A 24,691-nucleotide genomic window follows, 5' to 3' on the forward strand; every position below is an offset into this window, starting at 1 on the left:
ATTGCAGTATTAATTGAAGGTGATTCAATGCTGGGAAAAATTCAAATTAAGAGATATTTCAATGTTTTGTGCCATTTCACAGGTTTATAATAGAGCTGTTAGAGTACTGTAGTACACAGGTTATATGCATATCATTGGTTTGCACTGCCACCTAGTGTATTTAAAAACATCTTGCAGAAATTAACAGGAGGGAACTGATCAATCCAGTCGATGTAACAGACACTGCAGCATGTCCAATGTGTGTTGTGTGGTTCAAAGCATGCACACAGAACCATGGGACTTTCTTTTATTAGAAACAGTTCAACAATCTACCACGTATCATTAACTGTGACAGTGCCACAGGACATCAGTACATTAAAATTATGTTTTTATCAGCTTTGAATGTTATTGAGCTTTCCTTTTGGTTCCTGCAAAACAAATGCATTTCATGGCTCCTGCTTAGGACTAGGTTTTAATGTCACATTTAGGTAAATCTTTAAAGGTATACAGATTGATTGTTTGTCGATATTTCACAACCATTTAAATACCTCACAGTGAATAGTTCAACAGAACAGTAAGTGTACAGTCAGTGAGAAATTGTCAACTCTCGAAAGTTAGAAAATGTCAAATGTAAGAGGTTTTTGAAGTAAGCTTTGTTGTGGTTACACATTTCTCGTTTCCTTCCTGTGGTTTTAGTGTCCAAGAACTTGAGTGAGAGACGATCCACCAAGTCGGACATGTCTCCGGTGTCTCTGCGGTCGGCTTTGCCCTCTGGCAAAACACAGAACCGGGTTTCACAAGTCCTTCAGGTCCAGGTCCCACTGAACCCTCTACGAAAGAAGAGCACTGCCAAGGACATCGGCGCAGCTAGTGAGTACACCTGTACACTGTTGTATTTATAAAGCAGTGTTTTACATGGTAAACTCAAGACAAGACTATTCAGCAAAATAAGATTGAATAAAATCAGGCAAGTAAATATACAAAGAGAATATAGAAATAGAATAAAATAGGATGCATATTCTGATAGACTATATAATAGACATTATAACTAAAAAGTAAAATAGAATATTAATATAAAGACTTTTAAAACTTTAAAACCAGTGAAAAAAACTGCAACACCTCATTCTGTGTTTTGACGTAGAACAGACTCAAGTTCATTTACTTTTCTGTAACCTTGTTGTTTCTTCGGCTTCTCCAGACTCCAATTCTCCCCAGGTGGTGAAGAAACCTCCGGTGGGCTCTTCAGAGGAGTGGAGCACCAAGAGACCATCTGATGACACCGTGTCCACCATCTCCTCCCTTCACTCCAGCCCCACAGTGTCGCCGCAGGGCTCTCCACGCAAAGGTCTGCAATAAGACGCTTTGCTTGTCACCCTGTGTGTTTCTATCAGAGGAAACTTACCCCTGGTGAAGAGAGCCGAGAGTAGATATGGTGAAACGTCACCTCCAGGCAGAGCGCTGAAATTTTTACGCAGGAACCATGTCGCGAATAAATACTCATGAATGTAAAGTTTTCTAGTAAATGTTTCTTTAGTTTTTGATACATGTTTTTTGCTATTAATCGTAATTGAATGAGTCACTTAGCCACGAGGGTCCTTTTCTTAACTTTGAAAACCAAAACATAACCTTTTATTTCCATTTCTCACTTTTCACCCTCCTTTTCAGTGGGAGGCGTGGCCAAGTCCCAGAACTCCAGCCAGATGAACCTGTCGGGATCTTCGTCGTCACTGACCAGCGACGCCAGCACAAAGGCCGGCACTGTCAGCCTGCGCAGCTACGGCATAGGTGGGGCTTTCCTCCACAAAAGGGTCCTTCTCTTGACCATGCAGCAGAGACAACAGCGTAGCAGGGAGAGCGAGAATCAGACACAGGAGGAGGAGGAGAGAACTGAAGTGGAAAAGGAGAGAGGCATGTTTTCTTCAGGGCAAAGACCAGGGAGAAGGCGATTTCTATTGAAGGCAAGAGCAGAAAGCCCCTACCAGAGATTGACAGGGGTGCTTCCGGTGCTTCACACTGGTTCCCCTGGCAGTCCTCCAGGGCCTGGGCCCTCGACCCTATCACCTACCTCCCAGCCCGAGTTGTTAATGAGCCCCAAACCCCCAGATTTCCCCAACAAGAAAAGGCTGCTGTCCCCATTCAGCAAACTGAGGAAAAGAAGTCAGTCCAGAGAGAAGCCATTGCCAGTCAGGCCACATCTGGATGGTGGGGAGGCTTCGGGTAAGGTCGAGTCCTCCCCACCCCAGGATGAGAGACAAGAACAGGCAGAGAAAAGAGCCATGAGGTCGGTCAGCCCCAACCCTTTCCTCTGGCTCTGCAGGGACAGACCCAAAACTGATGGAGACTGATAAAGCGATCGACCAGTGATTGATCCAGTCATTTGCTGAGTAAAACTGTGATTTGAGGGAGTCTAGAGGCATTTCAGAGAGACTTTTAGTTCATGTTTCAGTATATTTTTTGAGAATCCGTCACAAAAGAGTTTGTTAAAGTGATGGCCCATTTCATTTTTGAAGCACAAGAGTTACTTGAGAGACAGAAGTTTCAGTTCCATCCATCGTCAAAGCAGCTTTGAGAAAGTTGATGAAGTAGAGCAACAAACCTGTTCGTCATTGTTGTCTCGGTTTTTCATTTCTATGTTTGTATAAATCTGTGAATTTTTGTTAATTATTTTAATTGATTTTGTTGACCTTTCGCTGTGCAGCTTCTTTCAAGATCAGTGTTCAAAATGCATTTTCTTAAACATGCATGAATGTTCAGTGTAAGTTTTAGTATTTTTATGTTTTTCTGTGACATGCAGGCCATTCACATGTTTAGTTCATTTCCCTGGAGTTTCAGGCGATTTGATTTGGCAGGTTTTTCAACCTTGAGCCCGACCGTGTCCTTCACAGTCGTTTCTGTACATTTCAGAGTCTGTTCAATGTCTCATTTTCTCAAGTGGCCGCAGCCTCAAAGTTTCTGTAACCACATGTTAAAAGTGTTAATGCAGAGTTGTACCCAGCTGTTCACACACAAGAGGAATATTCCAACCACGTTAACTGTGTTGTTGTTATATTTTTGATATTAAAGAAAGACAGAAACTTCATAATGTCTATTCTTAAATCAGTGCAACAGGTTGCAGTCAAAAGAATTGTCACAGCCCCCCTGAGTAAAATTCATTCATTCATCCAACTTGCAGAGACCTTAGGTAAAAAGACTCTATACACTCAAAGTCATTTCTCCCTCTTCACTTCATCTTTTCATTTATTTTCTGCTCTTCTGCTTTTGCATATATTCTTTCCATCCAGGTCCTTTTATTTTTTTGCATTTTCTTTAACTGAAATGTTTCCCCCTCCTCCCTCCAGGTTACGCCCTGCTACCACCTGGTAAAGCAGACAACCTGTCGGACTCCAGCCACAGCGAGATCTCCTCCCGCTCCAGCATCTGCTCCGTGGACTCGGTGCCGGCTCCCGGGCTCGAGGACCGGTGTAACAGCAGTAACAGAACCTATAGCGCCCCGGCTTCTGTCACTGTAGCAGCGACCGCTACGGCGGCTGCTGCTGCTGCAGTCGGCGAGAGCACAGCAGCGACACATGCACACTCTAATGCTGATTACAACCAGCCCAGCACAAGGTAATTACATTTAAATTCATCTAATCTGTCTGGTTACGTTTGTTAATTTACTGTGGAAACAGCATCAAACACCAAGTTAATGTTGACGTTCATGATGGAATTAACAGACTCATAGGAAACAGTGGATTTTTTTAAGCCAACATATAGATAATACAGTCATGTGTTCATATGCACTTAAGTGAACAGGTTTACTCTCAGCTTTAGCCTGCGAAAACGGTGTCATTATGCAAGTGAGAATCTGGGTTTCCCCGGCTACGTATCCTCTGGAGATCACTCATTTCTGGGCCACGTGTATTTGTAACCAGGTTTCAACTCGTCTTTTTTTTATACATACATGTGTGACAAAGAGTTTAAAGTGATGCTGTGATGACTGAGCAGCAAGATAAGAGGAAAAAACCTCATCCTCATATCGAGATAGTTTAACCATAACAGGAAGCGAACACCACTACAGGAGCCAGTGGAATTTGAAATGAGTCAGTTTCTACGTTTTGACTCTTTCTGAATTCAGACACATTCGTGCTGCAGGGTTTTCTTATCGGAGTCTGTTGCATCTCTACGGCACAGAAGGTGATTAATCCATGCGTTCAAAATAAGGTCATGGTAGGGGAGACATGCAAATACTGCCCTGCTGTATGTTTATGCAGATTTAGAGGTACCGGGTTACTGCAGTGCATCATAACCTGAATACTAGTTTCTTGAGTGCATGTAAACATACTGACTCATTGTGTATCAGTCTTGCCAAGAAATTTAATTTAATATTAACAACAACTCTTGGCACATTGACTGATTTAAGGTTTTTGTTAATATTTTGTTTGTTTTAAAGCCAGTGTGTACAGAAAATAGTATATATGTGATTATAGTGTCTTTCTAAATACAGTGCCTTGCATAAGTATTCACCCCTTGGACTTTTTCCCATTATGTACTGTTACTAACTGGAATTCAAATAGACTTAAATAAACTTTTTCCCGTTTGATCAACAAAACATGCATAGTACTTTGGAGGTGCAAAATAAATTTTATTGTGACACAAACAATAATGAGAACAAAAAGTTGACATCTGTTGGGTGCATAAGTATTCACCCCCTGTGTCAGTACTTGGTAGAACCCCCTTTCTGCAATTACAGCTGCAAGTCTTTGGGTATGTCTCTACCAGCTTTGCACATCTAGAGATGGAAAGGTTTGTCCATTCTTCTTGGCAAAAAGATGAAGCTCAGTCAGATTGGATGGAGACCGTCTGTGAACCGCAATCTTCAAGTCTTGCCATAGATTCTCTATTGGATTGAGGTCTGGGCTTTGACTGGGCCATTTTAAGACATTAACATTCTTTAATCCAAACCATTCCTTTGTAGCTCTGGCTGTATGTTTAGGGTCATTGTCCTGCTGGAAGATGAACCTCCGCCCCAGTCTCAAGTCTTTGCAGACTGCATCAGATTTTCTTCAAGGATTTCCCTGTATTTGGCTCCATCCATCTTTCCTCTATTCTGACCAGTTTCCCTGTACCTGCTGAAGAGAAGCATCCCCACAGCATGATGCTACCACCACCATGTTTCACTGTTGGGATGGTGTGCTCAGGGTGATGGGCAGTGTTGGGTTTTCGCCACACATAGCGTTTTGCATTGAGGCCAAAAGTTCAATTTTGGTCTCATCTGACCAGAGCACCTTCTTCCACATGTTTGCTGTGTCTCCCACATGGCTTCTGGCAAACTCCAAGCGGGATTTTTATGGATCCCTTTCAACAATGGCTTTCTTCTTGCCACTCTTCCATAAAGGCCAGATTTGTGGAGTAGACGACTAATAGTTGTCCTGTGGACAGATTCTCCCACCTCAGCTGTGGATCTCTGCAACTCCTCCAGAGTAACCATGGGCCTCTTGGTTGCTTCTCTGATTAATTTTCTCCTTGTCCGACTCTTCAGTTTGGGTGGACGGCCTCCTCTTAGTAGGTTTGCGGTTGTGCCATATTCTTTCCATTTTCTTATGATGGATTTTATGGTGCTCAGAGAGATGTTCAAAGCTCTGGATATTTTTTTATAACCTAACCCTGCTTCATATTTCTCCACAACTTTATCCCTGACCTGTTTGGTGAGCTCCTTGGTCTTCATGATGCTGTTTGTTCAGTAATGATCTCCAACAAACTCTGAGTCCGTCACAGAACAGGTGTATTTATACTGAGATTAAATTGCAGACAGGTGGACCCTATTTACTAATTATGTGACTTGCAAATGTGACTTGTGAATGCAATTGGTCGCACCAGATCTTTGTTAGGGTTTCACAGTAAAGGGGTGAATACATATGCACTCAACACTTTTCAGATTTTTATTTGTAAATAATTGTGAAATCCATGTAATATTTCCCCCCACTTCCAAATGATGCACTATTTTGTGTTGGTCCATTACATAAACTCACGATGAAATAAATTTTAATCTGTGGTTATACCATGACAAAATGTAGAAAAGTCCAAAGGGGGTGAATACTTATGCAAGGCACTGTATGTCTATAGCCGTTTTCAGACATGACCTGTGGATAAAGTCCAGAGAATTGGGCCCGCACATTACCCGCAGTTTGCTTTTCACACATGCACAATGCAGCGGGAGGTTCTCTGCACAGTATCAAGTCCACTGCAAAGATCACGTTGTTTTCTTGACAACACACAGACACCGGTGTCAGCTCTTATTGCCACAAACTCTCTCTAGACATCTTTGTCTGTGCCTTTTTCATCCGGAGATATTTGTTTTCTATTTGTTTTTGTTTTTTCATTTTTGCGTCTGTCGCATATTGGCAGAGTCATCAACCCCCCCCCATGTCATTTCAGACATGTGGATTGTTTTATCTTCAGACATTCATTCATTACAGGATCATGACTGGTCTGTTAGCGAAATGTTTTTCTCCAATGTAATTCTAAACACAGCTCTGACTCAGGGATACATCCTTAAAATGCAAAGCATCTCCCCGTCTGAACAGGAGGACCCGCGGGTCAATTGGGACTGTCTGACATGGCCAGTGCAAAATATATTTTTCTCAAGCCTAAAACAAACAGGTCTTACACACACACACAAATACACACACATAAACATCAGAAACCTTGCCCAGTAGCCAAAAATACACACACACACACACACAGCTACCTTGAGCCGCTTCTCGATTTCCGCTCCCAGCTGGATCCCAATTATGTCCTTTCCTCATTAAAACTAAGAGAACAGGAAGTCGTTAAACACGCCAGGTTTTTATTAGCGTCCCACATTTACTGCCCGCCTCTCTCCTCCCTCTGTCCGTTAACAGCGTTTTCGTTTTTCACGCAGGCGCCTTTTTAATCTGGCTGAGTAAACAACAAACCCCTCTTTTATTGTCTGCTGTTTGTTTATTGTTCCTCCATGATCAGACCGTTCTGTCTCATAAAGAATGGACCATAAAATATCACCGGACAAAACAATCCGTCTGCTTCTCTGATATTATATTACCTTGGCAGCCTTGCTGTTTAATAACAACCCTGTTTTTATGAAATATTGCTCGGTTTCATTGAGTGGATTATTTGTCCAGTAAAACCCCGTCAGTGAATCAAACTGCAGGTTTATGAAAAGGAGGAGAAAAAGTTCTGTTGTTTTTAAAGCCCAGACATGGTGATCCATCAAATCCAAATGTTTCTTTTCTGATTTTGTAAATGTACAGACAACAGATGACCTTTGATTAAACCTGTCTCTGTTATCTGCTGTAGTTCGTCATCGACCGCGAGAGGATACGTGACGCGAGGCTCTACCTTCACCTCGTCCATCTCAACGGAGGAGCTGACCCCAGACCACACCTCTCTGGACTCGGTGGCCGACAGCGGCCGTGGCAGCTGGACGTCCTGCTCCTCCAACTCCCACGACTCCTTCCAGAGCCTCCCCGTCTCCTCCTGCCGGCCCTGGGACCACGGCATCCACGGGCACCCGCTCTCCCTGCCGCACACGCACCTGGGCGGCTTCAAGACCACGCAGCTGACCGGGCCGATACCGGAGGTCGAGGGCGCTGGTCACGCGTGGGCGAGAGAGGGCGCTGCCAAGCAGCACGCCAGAGACTCCAGCTCGGAGCTGTCCAATCAGTCGCGGCAGAGCTGGGCGTCGTCCAGCTCGCTGTCGGACACCTACGAGGGGAATTACGGAACGATAAAGCGGCGAAACACCTCAGAGCGCCCCTCCTCGCCAAGCAACGAGGAAGGAGGTCAAAGCACAGACCCTGCCTACAAAACGGTGACATCAAGCACAGACAAGGGCCTGATAGGTGAGGGCTCAGGTTGCGAGTTTGATTCCCTGTAAACAGTGTTCAGCTCTGTCGCCGTTTAAAGTTCAGATTGTAAAGCTGCATAGATTTTCATTCAGTGAGACATCGGCTTCTAATATAAAATATCAGAACGGCTGCTCACATTCTGTGTCAGACTCACTAAATCAAACTATGTCTCGCTGTTTTATGAATTAATTACTGCAGCTTCCTGTTGCTTGATTTTCTGTAATTCTCGATTGAACAGCTGCTAAACGATGCTCTTAGGCTCTTTGGCATCTCTCAGATAAGGCGCCAAACAGGTCTAATTCCTGTCACTTGCTGGTTCTGCATCTGACAGGAGTTATGGAGCCTCCTCATCACCCACACTGTAAATTTGTCTTTTGGATCCACGTCTGTAGTTTCACGATCAACTAAAGGAATAGGCAGTTTACTCGTTTTAAGAAGATAACAAAAGGTTTTAGAGAGTTTTTGACTTTGGAGATGTAGAGGATGAGTAAAGATGGTGTTATGCCAACTGCTGACACAATGATTAGTGGATAAACAGAAAATGAATGGACAAAAACCGCTGATAATCGATTAATCGTTCTGGTCAAACCAAATTAAGAACTCCTTAATATCTTCAGAAAACAAGCACTTTGCTTTCTATTAAAAATGATGACGGGTATTTTTCAGTTTCCTGATGTTTGAGAACCGAACTTTTAATCGATTATTCTGGTAAATATTGGCAGATTATTCCTTCGTGAACGTGCTCATTAGCTGCAGATCGAGTTGTGTCTGTATCTGCTGCAGCCATCCATCTCATCGGTTTCATGTTTTCTTATGATTTTGGACACATTTTGCTGCATGTATAGTTGTGTTGTGAAACATCACATTGATATCATTTACCCATTATTTTCTTTTGTTTCTTACTTCCCCCACACCTCCTCCTTCATTCCCCTTCCCCGTCACTCCTCATCCCTCACTCCCCTACCTCTTTTCTCCGCCCTCCCTCCTTTTCTTTTGATCTGCACCTCCATCCAGTGTATTGTATCACCTCCCCCGCCAAGGATGAGCGTTACCGTGCTCCCCCTCCCACCCCTCCAGGCTACCAGGGTCTGGCTCTGGGGGATCTCAGCCTCACAGACGGAGTAGTGGGTGGGCCCGGAGGTCTGGTCCCAAGGCCTCCTCACCTCAAACCTCCCGACTACAGCGTGGCGCTGCAGAGGAGCAAACTTCTGCAGAGCCCTGGAGCAGCAGGCACTTTGGCTGAAGCGCGGAGGCTGGCCGGTAACCATCAGGGCTACTCCAGACCGCCCAGCATCTGCCTCCCACCGCAGGAGCTGGCCGACAGTGAGGATGGTACGATCCCTTGGGATGATGAAATGTTGAATTAACCCATAGCATTCTATTGTTTCCGTTCCTCAAACAACAACATATTCAAAACTCTATCTTGTCTCAACATCATCTTCTTTTGTCTTTTCCAGATGAACAAGTGTCCGCGGTGTAAAGCTGGTGACGTCACATATTCTCACCCGTGGACCGGGTCATGTGGATCAGGCTTTGGACTAAGTAAGCAGCCTGCGGTCACTTCCTGTCAGAGCACATTCTCCACCCCCCTCCCCCTACAGATCCTTGTGTGATGCCACCATGGACCATAATGCACCTCTGAACCTCACCTGTAGGTTCATGTTACCGCTCACTCCACCTCCCAGGACTCATCGTGTTTTTTAAAAACCAATCAACAAAACAAAGACGAAAAGCACGATTTTTTTGTCGATGGACGTCACAAAATGGACAAATGGAAGAAGGAATGAGAGACAGTAACGATGCCTCATGAGAAGAAGTCCGCCTCCTTGGAAACAGACCACCATGTACCTCCATTTTGTGCTCCCAGCTCTCTTGTCTCTTAGTCTTTCACAGTTTTAACATGTTGTACAGCGATTTTTTTTCTTTGTATAAAGTTTTTTCTTCTTCTTTTCATTTGCATCTTTGAGCTTTCCAGAGTTTTTATATGAGAAGAGCGAGGAGGAGCAGACAAAGGGATTGAACGTTTTACGACACAACGCTCGTCGGACATTTTTTTGGATTTTTATTTGCTGTTTTTATTGTCGGCTCAAAAGAAGATGAATGTAGATGAATACGAGACAAGAAAATGACTGATATTGAGATTCATGGCCTGCCTGGCACTGGTGATCTAAATTCACATGAATAACATCAGTTCCAATGCACAAATATACCAACTTTATTTTCCCAAAACCAACACGTGAGGTCAGGAAAGTCCTCAGGTGCCATAAAGAGACCCCCACCCACACATTCTCCACTTCCTCTTTTTGGAGAAATGAAACAGAACTAACAGAGAGCACGTCTGTTTGTGTTTAGCACTTATTGTACTTTGTTGAGCTTTTATAGTAAAAAAAACAGACAAGCAGCATCTCTCAGGCAGTTGTGCTCTCCGCTCACCTCTCTTATTGCTCGTTCGGTCTGATGCGAGGTACTTTAGCCGCATGCCGCCTCCTGGATGTTCTATAAAAAATAAAACTATATCGTAACTCCTCTTTTTTTAATGAGCTGAAGAACAAACGCCTCGCTGCTTCCCGTAGAGTAAAACACGTGCCGTTATTTTTATTGCCGGAGCTATGACAGAAACCATAAATTCGCACTGAGTGGCCACACAACGTGCATGCGTATACACTCACACACTCACTGAACATGTAGTTGGTGTGCGTAAAAACAGAAAAAGGACGGTGTTTACACGGATGCTTACACATTTTGTTTACAGTGTTTATTATTAGACTTGTCGTCTATTGAATTACAGGCTGAAATGTTAGTTCTACAGGTTCATTTTGAAAGTGTACATTTGTTTATAATGCAGCAGGAATATGCAGACGCAGCGTAAACGTGGACTACGTGCTCACAGTGTACCTCTCTCATCTCTTCTGGTTGTTGTTTTTTTTGCTTCCTGATGTATAATTTTTCTCCTCGTGATGTATTTTAACGCTCCGGCTCGCTCATTCCCTGTTGATAGTAGAATATTTAAAGGATGTGCTTGAGAATTGCTTGTGCTTGAACATAGTTTACTTGTGTTGACATTCAGAGCAACGTTTCTGGAAAAAAGGAAAATGTATTTTTCTGTGTTGATCAGCGCTGCAGCAGGGGGTGTAACTGGAAAAGTCTCTTTTCCTCGCTTTTTTTCTTTTTGTTTTGCCACACAAAGACTTGAAATGATTATTGCTAATATATTCAAGGCAAATATATATATATGAATTTATACATATATATTTTTGTTGGTTCTCTGCCATAAATTAATGTCAAGTGATCATGTATAGATGAGAGAAGAGAGTCCTCTATAAATGCTATTTTTGAACATTTTGTTATAAGAAATGATCCGTGGCTGTGATCGCCCTCCTGTCTGTGGGCCGGAGTCTGAAAAGGAACTTTTACTTTATTCTAATCCTCCCTCTTGACTTGTTTTTTTGTCCCCTCACTCTCTGTTGTTGGTGCCATTTCTGAAATGTCTATAAGCGAAATTGCTGCTGTGTGTGTGTGTGTGTGTGTGTGTGTGTGTGTGTGTGTGTGTGTGTGTGTGTGTGTGTGTGTGTGTGTGAGAATTACATTTGCGAGGACGTGATCAACATCGCGTTTTAAAGAAAACCCATTTTGATGCAGTGTGGGCGAGAAGCACATAAGGAAAGGCTCAGAAGTCATTTTCAATAAAAGCCCTTCTTATTTGCTCCCGCCTGCAGGAAGGTGGTCCTCTCGTGGGGCCTCCTGTCAGTTTCATGGCACAAGGCGAATTCATTCAAACTCAGATTGGATAATTGAAAGGAGTTTTTTGATATTATATTCCGGTGTGTTTGAACTGAACAGCCACAATGCCATGTTCTCTCCGGTTTCCCTCCCTGCCTCTTTCTCGGCTCTGTCCCCTCAGCAGGACTCAAAATGTTCGTTTTTCCTCCTCACTGTCCTCGTCCGATGGATTTCACTCCATCGCTTCAGGGATTATATGAATCATCAGAGTCCACCGTGACCCCTGAGTTTCTTTTTCTCATCTCCAAACGATCTCCATGGTAGAAACTTTGAAACAGACGGAGAGTCCAGAAACTGACACCTCTTCTAATTTTTTTTTTGCACAACCGCATTACTCAGATTCTAAACCACAAATCAGTATTAATGTTCTGCATAGATTTAGAAGAAGTGGCACGTGCTGCTTCCATTAGTCGGCCCGGTCGTGAATGATGAGTTCAGTCAGATATTGGAAGATTTTTTAAGCTGCTTTTAAATGTTGGATCGAGAGCTAACAGTCGTTTTTTCTTTTTAAATGAAACGTCGGCACATGATTAACTTTGCGTTAGTTTAGTTCCTTGTATTTGCTCCATTAGCATTCCACATGCTCCTTCCTGTTTCTTTCAGGGCAAAAGTTCACTCAGTAAAACCTCTCTTCTCTTCTCCTCACTTACGTACACTTGGTATGTTTCCATGGGGAATCTGACAGAGAGCAGCTCTCGACACTGTGAACACAACATGTCTGTGTTTTTAAAAATCTCACCTCCCTTCACAGCTTGATGAAAACCTGCCCGCCTGTCATTTAGCCCCAGTGTCCCGCCGCTCGCCCTGGAATGCAATAAGAGAGATGTGAATGTGTTGGATGTAGACATCTTTTTTTTTGGCATTATCGCAGAAATGCACAACAATAAGCTTACATGTGGTGACTGTGCTGCACAATCTGTACAAAGAGGTATTAACTTGGTCTGTGGCTTAAAGTTTGCTTTTGTCTCACTTCTCATAGCGGTCGTCAACTTATGTCTTTTAGAAAGACAACATGATTTTTGCTTGTACGCTTTTTATGTATTTTTTACGAGTGACTGTAAATAGTTGTTATATTTTTGTTTAAGAGAATGTTGAAAAGGAAAAAAAATGACCTTTTATTTCTCCAAGTCTACTGATATGAATTTGGACAATGAATAAAATAATAAGCAGAAAGGATCATGTCTTTATTTGTGGGGGGGGGGCTTTGGTTCACAGTGATGTTCGCGTCTGGACCACATCTCATTAGAAGGTTTTCTCCTTTGAATCATAAATCAATATCATCAGTTTAACAATATAATTCTCAATAGCAATGTAACCAAGTGGGGGGATATAACGAAGTACATTTACTTTGTTTCAGTACATTTTTCATGTATCTGTACTTGGGTAAATTTATTTTCTGGTACTTTTTACACCATGACATCATAAATCAGCAAATATCTGTACCCTCTACTCCACTACATTTTTACAATGCATTTTGTTACATGTTCACATTGTAAAAGTGACCAATAACAAGAGTGGAATCAATCCACTGATCCAATCAGAGTGGACAGGTCACATTAGACTCCGCCTCCTGCAGCAGCAGCATCACTGGTAAGTATTTTTACTTTTAGGACTGGAAGTACATTTTAAAGTGAGTGTTTACTTTTACTCAAATAGAAAAGTTAATGTAGTACTTTTAATTGAGTCAAATGTTTGAGTACTTCCTCCACAGCTGTGCTGTTTAACAAGTGTTGGTCATTCTCTGCTCATAAAGAAGAGTTTAAAACCACAACCTTCATTCAGGAGCAAAAATCTGTCTTTAAACTCTAAAGACATAATAATGTGAAATTTAATAATAACATGATAATTATGAATATCAAGTAAGAATCTTTATTTAATATAATTTTGGGCCATATGTGCACAGCCCCTACGTCTCTTCTCTCTCAACCATCCTCAGTTCTGTCCTCTCGCTGTGTCTCCACCTTCTGCTGCGTTCAGCTCAACATCAGATCTGATCAGAGGCGTGTACGCTGTCGTGCTGTGTTCAAGGTCAGGAAGCTTTTTATTACTCATTAAAGGTTTACTGTCTCACAGAGGGGGGGAGTCACGCTGCTCAGTCTGTCTTATGTGTGTGTGAGAGAGGAACAATACACCAGGATGTGTGTTGCTGTCCTGTGTGGAGCATTTCCTCTGCAGATGCATGTGTGCAGGTTAAACTGAGAACTAACCTCGTCTGTGAGTTTCTCATAGTGATAAACAGTGTTTAGACACCGGACCTACATGTCATCATGAGGAAACTGTAAACACCAACTATTTATAACGTGTGAAGCAACTTTAAACTTTGCTGGAGTTAAAATCCAACAAGAGTGAAGTGTGAAACAAAGACAAACTTAAATATCCATCATATTTAGAATTAGAAAATCATTACAGTGTGCCCCAAGTGGCTAAAGGCCTCTGCCATATGTCCCCCCCCCCCTTCTGATTTCTGTTTCTCTTGGAAATAAACGTGAAGTAGTTTATCTGGGATTAATGAGCAGGTGTGTGAAAGATCAGGAGACTGGAGACTGTGGGAACATGTGGTGGACATGTGGTGTTTTACAGGTTTCAGGTGGAACTGTGACACTGATCATTAACACAACTGCTCTGGTTTTAATGTCAAGAATAAACCGTCATGTTACATTTCTCACATGAGAGAATGGGAGAGTCCCAAAGTCCCAAAGTCCCAGCAGACACACGGGGTCTAAATGTCTAAAACCATTTTAAAAGCTCCAGTTTAATGCTGGTATCTGTGGAAATTGAGTTTGGATCGATTAAAAACATTGAGTATTTTATCTTCTACCTGTTATTGTCTGACAGTTCTGGTGCTTTTGGTGTCTGAGTTTTGAAATATCAAATGGAAAAATATAATTTCTGCCATGAAGGTGATACCAACTATTTATGTGCTCAAAGCTTTAATAAAAATACATTTATGCAAATTCCACAGCAGCCTGGTACTGTAGAAAACACTGTCAAGCATAGGGACCAAATAATTTAAAATTATAGAAAGGCTATAGAGAAATTAAAATGTCCAATTAAATTCTAATTGTTTTTATATAATAACACCAGCTCTAAAGTAGTAGTTCTATCTTACTCATCATGTTGTATATATAAATGCAGTGAGGCTTGTTGAATCACTGGTATTATTTTACCCTGATTGAACTCATACAAAGATTGTTCTATTGTTCATATTGGTCTTATTATATTATTATCACAGTATTTTTTTATCACCTCAGATTAATTAACTTGCAAAGGGACTGCTGATGATATTTAGCCTTTCAGCAAACTCAGGTGCTTTTACATATGTATGAATGTTGATTAATGTACATTGAACCTTTGCAAATATAAAAATAAACATCACTTTCCACCATAGGAGCCACACAGGACGACACAGGCCCACAAGGGTCTGACCGATCCAAACGACATTTAGTAAACTCTTGCTCAACCCGACTCTGGACAGCATCTGAGCTGCTCCTCACAGCCGCTGCTCCTCTTACTGCAATAAAGTTACACTTCAGTGTAATGGAGCTGGGTCAGGGTGCTGGGAGGGGCTGGGTGGGTGGGTGGTGGGGGTCGTGTTAACCAACACGTTCAAAGAGCGGCTCTCTCCATTTCAGAGAGAATATTCCACAGCGATGAGAGGAGTGAAAGTTCAGCTCCGAGTGGGATTCGGCAGGGAAACGAGTCGGTGAAATTACACACAGCTTCAATTATACATCACAAAGGGCGAAAGAGCCCTGCTTGGATGGGAGGGGAGGCAATGTGGGAAGACGTGCGTGTGTGTACTTGTACTTATATATTTGTGAGGACCGTTCTGAGCATAGACCTTACAGAGTGAGGACATTTTTGGAAAGTGAGGACCTTTTTGGCCGGTCCTCACTTTTTCAAAGGCCTGTTTGAGGGTGAAGACTTGGTTTTAAGGTGAGAGTTAGAATTAGGTTGAGGTAAAGGTAAGGGATTTAGTTGTGATGGTTAAGGTTAGGGTAAGGGGCTGAAAATTCATTAGAAGATAGAAGTACAAGAGTGTGTGTGTGTGTGTGTGTGTGTGCGTGTGCATGTTTGTGTGCACGTGTGTGTGCGTGCATCACACCTCTCTCCTCTGTTTCGTCTTTGAAGTTGTGACTTTGTGAGGAGCAGGAGCCGAGAGCAGGAGGTGGGAAAACGGAAGCTTTACCACCTGAGGGTTGTGCGCGCACATGGGGGGCGGGGTGTTTGGCTTTTAGCATATTCCTGTCTAAATGAAAATTTATGAGGCAAAACAGTTTGGAAAATATTCCGTCACCTGCACAGCCTCAGCGCCGCCCTTGAGCCGCATGTATAGTCTGTGAGTGGGCACGTGCTCTCACACACGCATTGATGAGGAATGAGTCGGTTTTCCTCGTGTGTCGTTGTCCCTCGAGTGTTTCATCCTTTTCAAAGCTGGTCGGTTGTCTTCACGCCTTGTTATTGGAGTGTAAGCATGAACGAAAAGTCTGATATCTTGGAGTAACCCTACGATGACTCAGTGCTGCGCGGCCATAAAACTGGAGGACTAGCAAAAGATCAGACGATATAAGACCGTAAAGATTAATGGTGACAATCCAAGCAGCTGGAGTGTCATGGCAGCGAGGCAGCAACCATGAAACCTCTGTCTCATCATTTCCTGTCTCCTCCATGCTGACATCTCCCTCCATTAACGAAGCTCATTTAACAGGTTAATTTAATAAAGGATCAGCACTTTCACTCACGTGGAAATTGTCAGTGTGTTAAACAAGAGGAGAAGGTGAGCAGACAGTGTTTTATCCACCGTGCTGTAAAATGAGGGATTTCATCCAATACCAGTGATTGGTCATCCTCCTCCGAAAATGACCCTTCCTCCCTCCATTCTTCTTCTGTGGCTGCGGCACACTGAACGGCCAATGACATCCCTTCTTCATGGGGGTGATGTCACAGAAAGTGTAGGGGCAACTTATGTGATACACCTTTAATAGAAAGTTTTAAACTAATATTATTGTTTCTTTACTTTAGACTTGAAATATGACTTTTACATGTTGATATGAATTAATGACATTTCGGTGAATAATGTACATTTTCTTCGTCATTTTTTCATAATGCTAATTGGTAATATGGAGCTTGACATACACGATTCAAAGTGATTTAGGCTTTTGTTTTAAAGTCTCATGCAAATGTCCCTGATCAACATGTGACCTGTCCCAGATGATCAAGTTCAGGCAGAATTTTCTTTTTGGCACAAAGAACCCTAAAAGCTGTGGGTATGATATCTCCATTCTTTCTTCTGCTGTGAAAACATCTTAAGGATTTAAAAAAGGCAGAATATGTCTTGTTTACTGGAGTTTTTTATAAATCTATGTTTATTTCAGTTTTATTTATTTGATTTGGTTGCATTGCTGTTACCACCCTCTTGTTCTCCTCCATTGTTCTTAGGCTTTATATACTATACTGTTGTTGCTGTTGAAAAGCTCACTAATAAATCAAACACACACATAAACAAATTAGAAGCTTCTGTTAATCACACATCTCACAGCAGAGGCTTTGTGCTTGTTCTTCACAAACTGACACTTCGCTCTTTAATGTTCACACTTGTGAGAGTAAATGTTTCAATACGATAATATCAAGGTTTATAAATAGAAAAGTGGAGACAAAATATTGAAATGTAAATGTGTTTGTGTTCGGCAAAGGCATATTTTTACATCCCTGTTGAGAAATTGTTGAAGCTCTAACCATGAAAGGGGAGCGATAGAAAATCAGAGGCAAAGATATTATTGTCCTGGGAGAAAAGTGTAAATTTCAATCATTTTGTTGTGCTATCTTCTTGACTCCCAGAGTCTGTCTTTCCGGATCATTTGAGGGGCACAGAGTTGCATGTTGAGGTGAGACCCTTCTGGGCCGATCTGGCAATTTGTCACCAGTCCTCAAGGCTTCCTGTGGCTTGTAAAGGGGCGGAGGTCAGCGTCCTTGCGTCTTACTGTCCTCAACAATGTCAGCAGGGCAGCTCAGATAAATGACCTGACAAACCCACGGAATGTTACTGAATGTGTAAAGGCCCGCGGGTCATCCTTCAAACTGCTGTTTCCAAACACTTTGTAATGTCACTGTGTCTGTGGCTGTGTGGCCTCTGCCATCACACGGAAGTTCCGGATTTGTTGGTTTCTGCAGCAGATTCCCAGTGACGGGGGGGGGCATCTGCTGATTATTAAGTCCGATCCATATTTTAACTACAAGTCAACACACAGTCCAATCTTCCACTCTTTTTTATCCCAACACATGACAGACTGGGGCAGCACACTGTCTGGTTTTAAGAAGAATCAAAACAACCAATCTGACTGTGGCGACCCTGAGAATCTCCTTTTGTTCCACTGACGGCCATAAGGGGGCAGTACTGTGTTGTGGGAAACGCTGGTGGTATAAAAGCTCAATCTGTATCCACAGGACAGATCAGTGAAGAAGACTATTTAGGGGCATATCCCCCCCAGAGACCAGCCATCCCATTAAGGTGCAAATTACAAACGCATTGTCCATGTTGGAGCAAAGCATCCCTGGCTTTGTGGAGGTGATTATATCCGTCTCAAATGTCTTTGTGCTAAAGTTCTTCTATCTCTAAAATAGAACATTTTGGTTCCTATAGTGCTGCTTCCTCCATTCTGAGATTTAACTGCTGTTTGTGTCGTTGACTGTTTTTAACTGAATGAAATCAAAAGAGTCAACGGAAGTCGATGGAATAAATTCAACCAAAAATAATAAATTATTGAATCAACTTAATGTAAATGAGTTAATTAACTAAATTGAATTAACTTAGATATGATCAAAGTGAATTAACTTCATGAAATTCAACTGGATCAACTACATTAACCTGATTAAATGGAGTAATTTCAACAAAATAAATGACATTCTTCTTGCCTCCCTTTGTGTGTGTGTGTGTGTTTGTGTGTCTGTGCGCGCACACGCATGACTATCTATAGTTTTAGGGACCAATTTTGGTTTAATACCATATCATTGTAAGGACATTTGACTTTGTAAGGACGTTTTGGCCGGTCCTCACAAATTCAGAGGGTGTTTGAGGGTTAAGAGTTGGTTATAGGGTTTGGGTTAGAATTAGGTTAGGTTAGCATGCGATGGTTAAGGTTAGGGTAAGGGGCTAGGGAATGCATTTTGTCAATAGGTGTCCTCACAACTATAGAGAGACGTGCATCTAATGGGTTTGCATAGTGTGCGTAATTGTTTGTTTTTGAGTGTTTGTAAATTAGTGTCACTTTCAATGAAAGTCTTGCCTTTAAGATATGATTGTTTTCTATTATGAGTAGTCTGTATGCCCGTGTGTGTGAGTAGGTGTGTGTCTGTAATAATTAGGGAGTGTAATTTGTCCTTCATGACTGAAAAAGAAGCAGTTGCGACAACACACAAGGGTCTTATCATCATCATCATATACCATCATCATCATCATCATCATCATCATCATCTAATATTATCATCAACATTATCATCTGTACATCATTAAATTAACAGGCGAAGTGAAAAGCCTGGGAGGAGACAAAGCCTCTTTTTGGGTAAAACACATACACACACACACGCACGCACGCACGCACGCACGCACGCACGCACACGCACACACACACACACACACACACACACACGTTTGTTTTCTCCACTTTACTGCCTCGTTTACCTTTTACATTTAGTTGTTCGGATGTGAACTCAGATCAAAAACAACCGAAAAGTGCGGATGCACGTCAGCCTCACACATGAAGAACATGCTTTTTAGATATATGCAGCTTAGTGGGGACATAGTGAAGAGAGAAAGTCAGAGTGAGAGGAGGAAGGGAGCGAGAGATGAAGAGACGGAGAAGTTTTCAGGGCGGAAAACCTAAATACCCCCTACCGATGAAACTCTGCAGAGCTGCAGAGGAATGGATGAGAGAGGATACATGGTGGGAGGCCCCTACTTTGAACTGGGAGAGGGAAAGAGACAGAGAGAGAGATGGAGGGAGGGGTGGAGGCATCTCAGAGCAGATCATAATGCAGCAGAGCAGATTAAAGACGGAGGGATCACAACAGAGGTAAGGAGGCACGAGAGAGTACAGAGATCGAAGGGGATAAAAAGTAAGGGACTTGTGCAGCTCCAGAGGAGAGGAGGAGAAGAGGAGAGGAGAGGAGAGGAGAGGAGGAGGAGGAGGAGGAGGAGGAGGAGAGGTTGACTGGTCTGACCTCCTCTGGCGCCTCTGAGCTGCAGCCAGGTCTTTGATCCCTCACTTTCCGACGCCCTCCCAGTCTGATGCTTACGACTGAAGACTTATTCCACAGTTAAATATAAACTATATAAATATAAATTATCATTCAACACAGATTCACAAGAACCCTGAGTTAAAGTTGTTTTTTCATTTTACAACTTGCAGCATCTTGGGTCAGCAAACAGCAGGACGTGTTCAGATTGTTGGTACCACTGTGCTTCATCCCTTCCCAGGTTTCTTCTTGCATCTTACGCACAACTTTCATTCACACAAAACGTGAATAAGAAACTTAAAAATAACACAATGTTAATTCATTAAAGTGTATCTAACAGAGGAGGATTTACTGCTACTGCACTCTTTGGGTGAAGGGGTGGATAGATGGATGGGTGGGTGGGTTGAGGGATGGATGGGTGGGTGGGTGGGTTGAGGGATGGATGGGTGGAGGGATGGATGGGTGGAGGGATGGATGGATGGATGGATGGATGGATAGATAGATGAGTGGATGGGTGGATGGATGGATGGATGAGTGGGTGGGTAGGTGGATGGGAGGGTTGAGGGAGGGATGGATGTTTTGTGTACGTGTAAATCTTCCTCTTCTCCTGGATGCTTGTATTGTATATTCCCATCACGTTATGACAGCATTGTAGTTTTGCACATTAACAGTTCAGCTTCTTCCCTGGTTTTGGAGAAATGTGCAGGATCCAGCATTTCTCTCTCTCTCTCTCTCTCTCTCTCTCTCTCTCTCTCTCCCCGTGCAGCGTCAGAGTACTCGCTGCACTCTGAGCTGATTTGTTAAGAGTTTGGTCATTTCTTTGAAGTCAGCAAATTGATTCTTGAGCAGCCACGAAAAAAAGAAAATTCAAGGATGTCAAAATATACCTGAGCTTTAAAGCAAATTTTACTCTCCTGAATTGGCTCATCCTCAGTGTCCTAACTGAAAAGAATAAATCCTTTCAATTTCTGGCTCTCATTTACTTCAGTGAAGCCTGAGATCCAATACAGTCCAGTGCAGTATTTCCAACAAAGTCCTAACTTGTACTGTATCTTATTTCCTCATTATAAATCCTTCTTTAGATGTTTTTTAAATCAAATGTGCACATGTGTAAGTTCATTTTACTAATTTAACAATGCAGATTTTAATATGAATTTATATTTTATTTCTAGAAAACAATGTATATTTGCATAAAGTGCAAAATAATCCATCGGACACTTACTCTCCTCTTCAGCATCATAAGGCTGTTAGGTTAATCCAATATCTTACATTTGTAAAAGGTAAAATACACTATTTAATGTACAAAAGCCTGTTTGCAGTATGCAGTGAGTACATTGTTTGTGTTTGTATGAGATTCAACAGTCGGGATTTTTTATTTCTGGTGGCGTTACACTGACAAGACAGCAACAGCTTTGTTTTTTATAGGATTAATGATGACACGAAGGTCTGTGGTTAACACACACATCAACAGATGTTGTAGTTATATTTGCCTGTTTGCTTTGCCCCTGGGAAACTTCAGATTACTGAAAGTGTGCTCTGATGTTGTCCATTTCCATCAATGAATAACAAGTTTGTCTCTTTTGGTAACTTGAGTCAAGAAGAGGAACTAAAAAAGTGTTGGATGAATGAAACCTGTGACAGTGGTATTTATACTTGTTGAAAATAGTCACACTTGTGGATCAGCAGATTTGAAGTCAGATAACAAGTCTTCTTCAAGTCTGCAAATCCAAAATTACGAAATTCCTGCTCTTATGTTTTTTGCTACAGTTGCTGCAACAAACACGATGCAGAATAAGTTCACACTCCTTTGAGGTCACAGACAAAATGTGCACATCCGCAAATAAGAATGTCGGTGATAGTTGCACACCTGTAGAATACTTTGTTTGTTGGTTTGCTGGTTTGAAAACAACATCATGCAAAACTACTAAAAGCTGTGATGAGTAGTTATTCAATAAATTGAGAACACATGAATTATTCACTGGTACCAACTTCTCAAATGTGTTATTTTGCATAATTGACTGTTGGTGACACATGAAAAACTGATTTAATAGGTTAATTTGTGCTTCAGGCATTAATAATGGGTGTTTTCAGTATGTTGCTACTTTTAATATAATAAAAGGTCTTTATTAAAGAGCAGAACTGTCAGGCGTACTGATAATGAAATTCATTTGCAGTTGCATTCATACAGTTCTCTCTGTGATTGAATAATATGACCTTGCTCCAGATTTCCTCTGCGTTAATTACTTGACACAGATAAAACTAAAGCAATTTGTGAAAACAGGTCTTTACAACAAATAAACCCAATAAACTCAACTCAAGACTTCCAAGTGGAGTTTTGGTTTCGGAGGAGCCCTCATTGCTCTGGATGGTTATTACAAGCAATAACATTTGATCACCGGGAACTGTTTGACCATTAAATCCTTATATTGACCATTATTGTACTATTTCAGATTTTAATTTATTGTTAAATTTGAGATTTGGATAATTGGTTGGACAAAACAATCACTGTAAATGTGCCACTATTTTCTGAAATTTCCCAAACCTGACTTATAAAATTGATGAAAATATCATCAATTACTAAAATGTTGCGTAGACTGAGTAAAAATAATCAAACCATATCAGTGTAACTGTCGCATACTCTTTTCGTTCGCTTCAATCTGGCAGAAGAGTCATTTACGTTTTTTATTATTTTAAAACCTATTATTTTATGTTAATAACTCGAGTGAAGTATCGGAACACTCCTCCACTGCTGATTGTCCCTGTGGCTAAATGGAAAACTCCACACGGCTTTCCCCCCCCCACAGGACTCGTCACGTGAACCTTGCATCACTCAAAGCGATGGATTTGTGTCCGCTCGCTGTTTTTTTCCCTGCGTATAATTAGGCCGGCGTTATCTGCCGAGCTCTTGTTGGTGGTTCGCGCACAGCAGCGCTCACCTCCTGCTTATAACCACGTGCTGAAGGTCACCTGCTGCTCATCACTCCTAAGAAACATTTTAGAAAAGGGACTCTGCTTTTTTCATAATTATCTGCCGCTCCTTATCAGGCGGACTGCGGGGTTCATCCACTTCCCGCCCTTTGGAGATTATGCTATATGTTATTTCACGCAGTGGCTGGGAAAGGCACAGGGCAGATAGTGTTTGACCCTCATATAATAGACTTAACTAACTGTGGTTCGTCTGTGTTTAATGAAGTTTTGGCAGGTTGGTTCATTACGGACACTCCCCTGGTCCATGCTGTGTTGGCACTAGTGTTTGTTTGCAGCGAGAGACGAGGTCAGAGCTGTTCCATATAAGAAATATCAACGTTTATTACAATTTCAGTTAATTAAGAGCAGAAATACTTTCACGAAAGCACAACCAGTCTATTCCTCTCCCGCTGTCAGCTCTCTCTCTTCTTATGTGGCTGATTCCTTTCATTTCAGCATGTGGCCGCCTTAACAGAGGCTGTAGTGATTTGTTGCGGTAAAAACCTGCGATGTGTTGTTCACACATTTCTTCCAAATGGCTTCCCAGCTGTAATCGCAAAGAAGTAGATACTTTTTCCCAGTTTTTTCACCGAGGAGCCGTAGCACTGCTAGCACACAATTGTTCAGGTTTTAGAATCAACAGCTCATTCTTTTGTATGAAATTAAAAGGTGATATTGTACAAGAAGATTCCTACAAGAAGACTCCACTTACATGAAGCGCTGACATTCAGCCGTTCTGATAACTGAGCCGCTTCCCCCTTTTCTCTCTCTCTCTCCTTTTTAAGGCTGAGTAAATGTTATGAGTGATTTCGGATTGATGCGTGACTAAAGTGCCTGGAGGCAACTGTTGCAACTTACAAGCCCGTCTGTGTTTTCAAACCAGCTTTCACGTCATTTAGAAGAAGACACCCACGCGTATTCATGCCCCCCCCAACAAAGTGGAGCTGCGAGACTTCATCCTTACTTTCATCATTGGTTTTTTCACCACCACTCCGCTTTGACTGGACCTCCCAGAGATACACTGCGACTGTTCGGACGGGTTTGCATTTGTATGCGTATACGAAGTGTGTGTGGGTGTGTGTGTGTGTGTACTGTATCTAACTTAATTTGACTCAAACGCCCTCCCCTCACTAGAATTGAATTATGTTTCCAGTCAAACGGGGGCCTGTGTTGTTGAGATTCACAGTGCCATCCCTTAGTGTTGCAGAGGAGGGAATAATACGTCGAGTCTCATTAGCGGCGAGACTGTGACATCTTCAGTGTGCCGCTTCTACCTTAACCACCCGTGTGTTTGGGAGCGCAGACAGTGGATGCAGTTGTTTTTATTTAATGCGTATGTATGCATTTGTTTGTTTGTGCATCTGAATGTGCACATGTGCCTCCCTCAGCAGCTCGTGTGTGTGTGTGTGTGTGGGGGCCCGTGCTTAGCAGTCAATCAGCTATAAGTTAGTATGCAGTGACTGTGACTCCAGATTACAGTTGTGATTGATGACTCTGTGTTTCTATTTCCCCCCTCATCAGCTTCTTCCTTGTTCTCCTCTTCCTCCTCCTCTTCCTCCTCCCTCTCAGTCCCTGTTAGCTATTTTCTTTTTAAAACCATAATCTTTAACGTAAAAAAAATAATCTTTCTTTGGTTTAGACGCAGTGTCTCGATGCATGTGCAGACCTGCCAGTGTTTGGAGTGTGTATGTGAGGGGGCTCAGGTGGTGGCAGTAATGCAGAGCACTTCACTCTGTTTTAATTCTGAATCTACTGGTCCATCAATGAGACTTACTTTGCATTTTCTGCTTGATGGTTTAAAAAAAGTCCAAGAGATGTGAAGTTTTCAGGATTTTACATTTCTGGGTTTGCTGCTTCACTTTGTCAAA

General features: G+C 42.2%; 1 protein-coding gene across 11 annotated transcripts in view; it reads left to right on the plus strand.

Moving 5' to 3' along the window:
* Window positions 1-12,797, plus strand: part of rapgef6 (Rap guanine nucleotide exchange factor (GEF) 6) — a 138,126-nt gene extending 125,329 nt beyond the window's left edge. For 10 of the 11 annotated variants that reach the window (XM_035177908.2, XM_035177911.2, XM_035177909.2 and 7 more), the window contains 7 exons: window positions 676-849; window positions 1,178-1,324; window positions 1,645-1,764; window positions 3,318-3,585; window positions 7,294-7,838; window positions 8,859-9,176; window positions 9,302-12,797. In XM_035177908.2, the coding sequence (XP_035033799.2) occupies window positions 676-849; window positions 1,178-1,324; window positions 1,645-1,764; window positions 3,318-3,585; window positions 7,294-7,838; window positions 8,859-9,176; window positions 9,302-9,324 (1,595 nt within the window). In that variant the 3' untranslated portion in view covers window positions 9,325-12,797. The remainder of the gene's footprint in view (window positions 1-675; window positions 850-1,177; window positions 1,325-1,644; window positions 1,765-3,317; window positions 3,586-7,293; window positions 7,839-8,858; window positions 9,177-9,301) is intronic. The other variant, XM_047343461.1, reaches the window with a different exon arrangement.
* The last annotated feature ends 11,894 nt before the right edge of the window (window positions 12,798-24,691 follow it).

Source organism: Hippoglossus stenolepis, chromosome 15 (assembly GCF_022539355.2).
Source record: "Hippoglossus stenolepis isolate QCI-W04-F060 chromosome 15, HSTE1.2, whole genome shotgun sequence".
Taxonomy (NCBI): Eukaryota; Metazoa; Chordata; class Actinopteri; order Pleuronectiformes; family Pleuronectidae; genus Hippoglossus; species Hippoglossus stenolepis.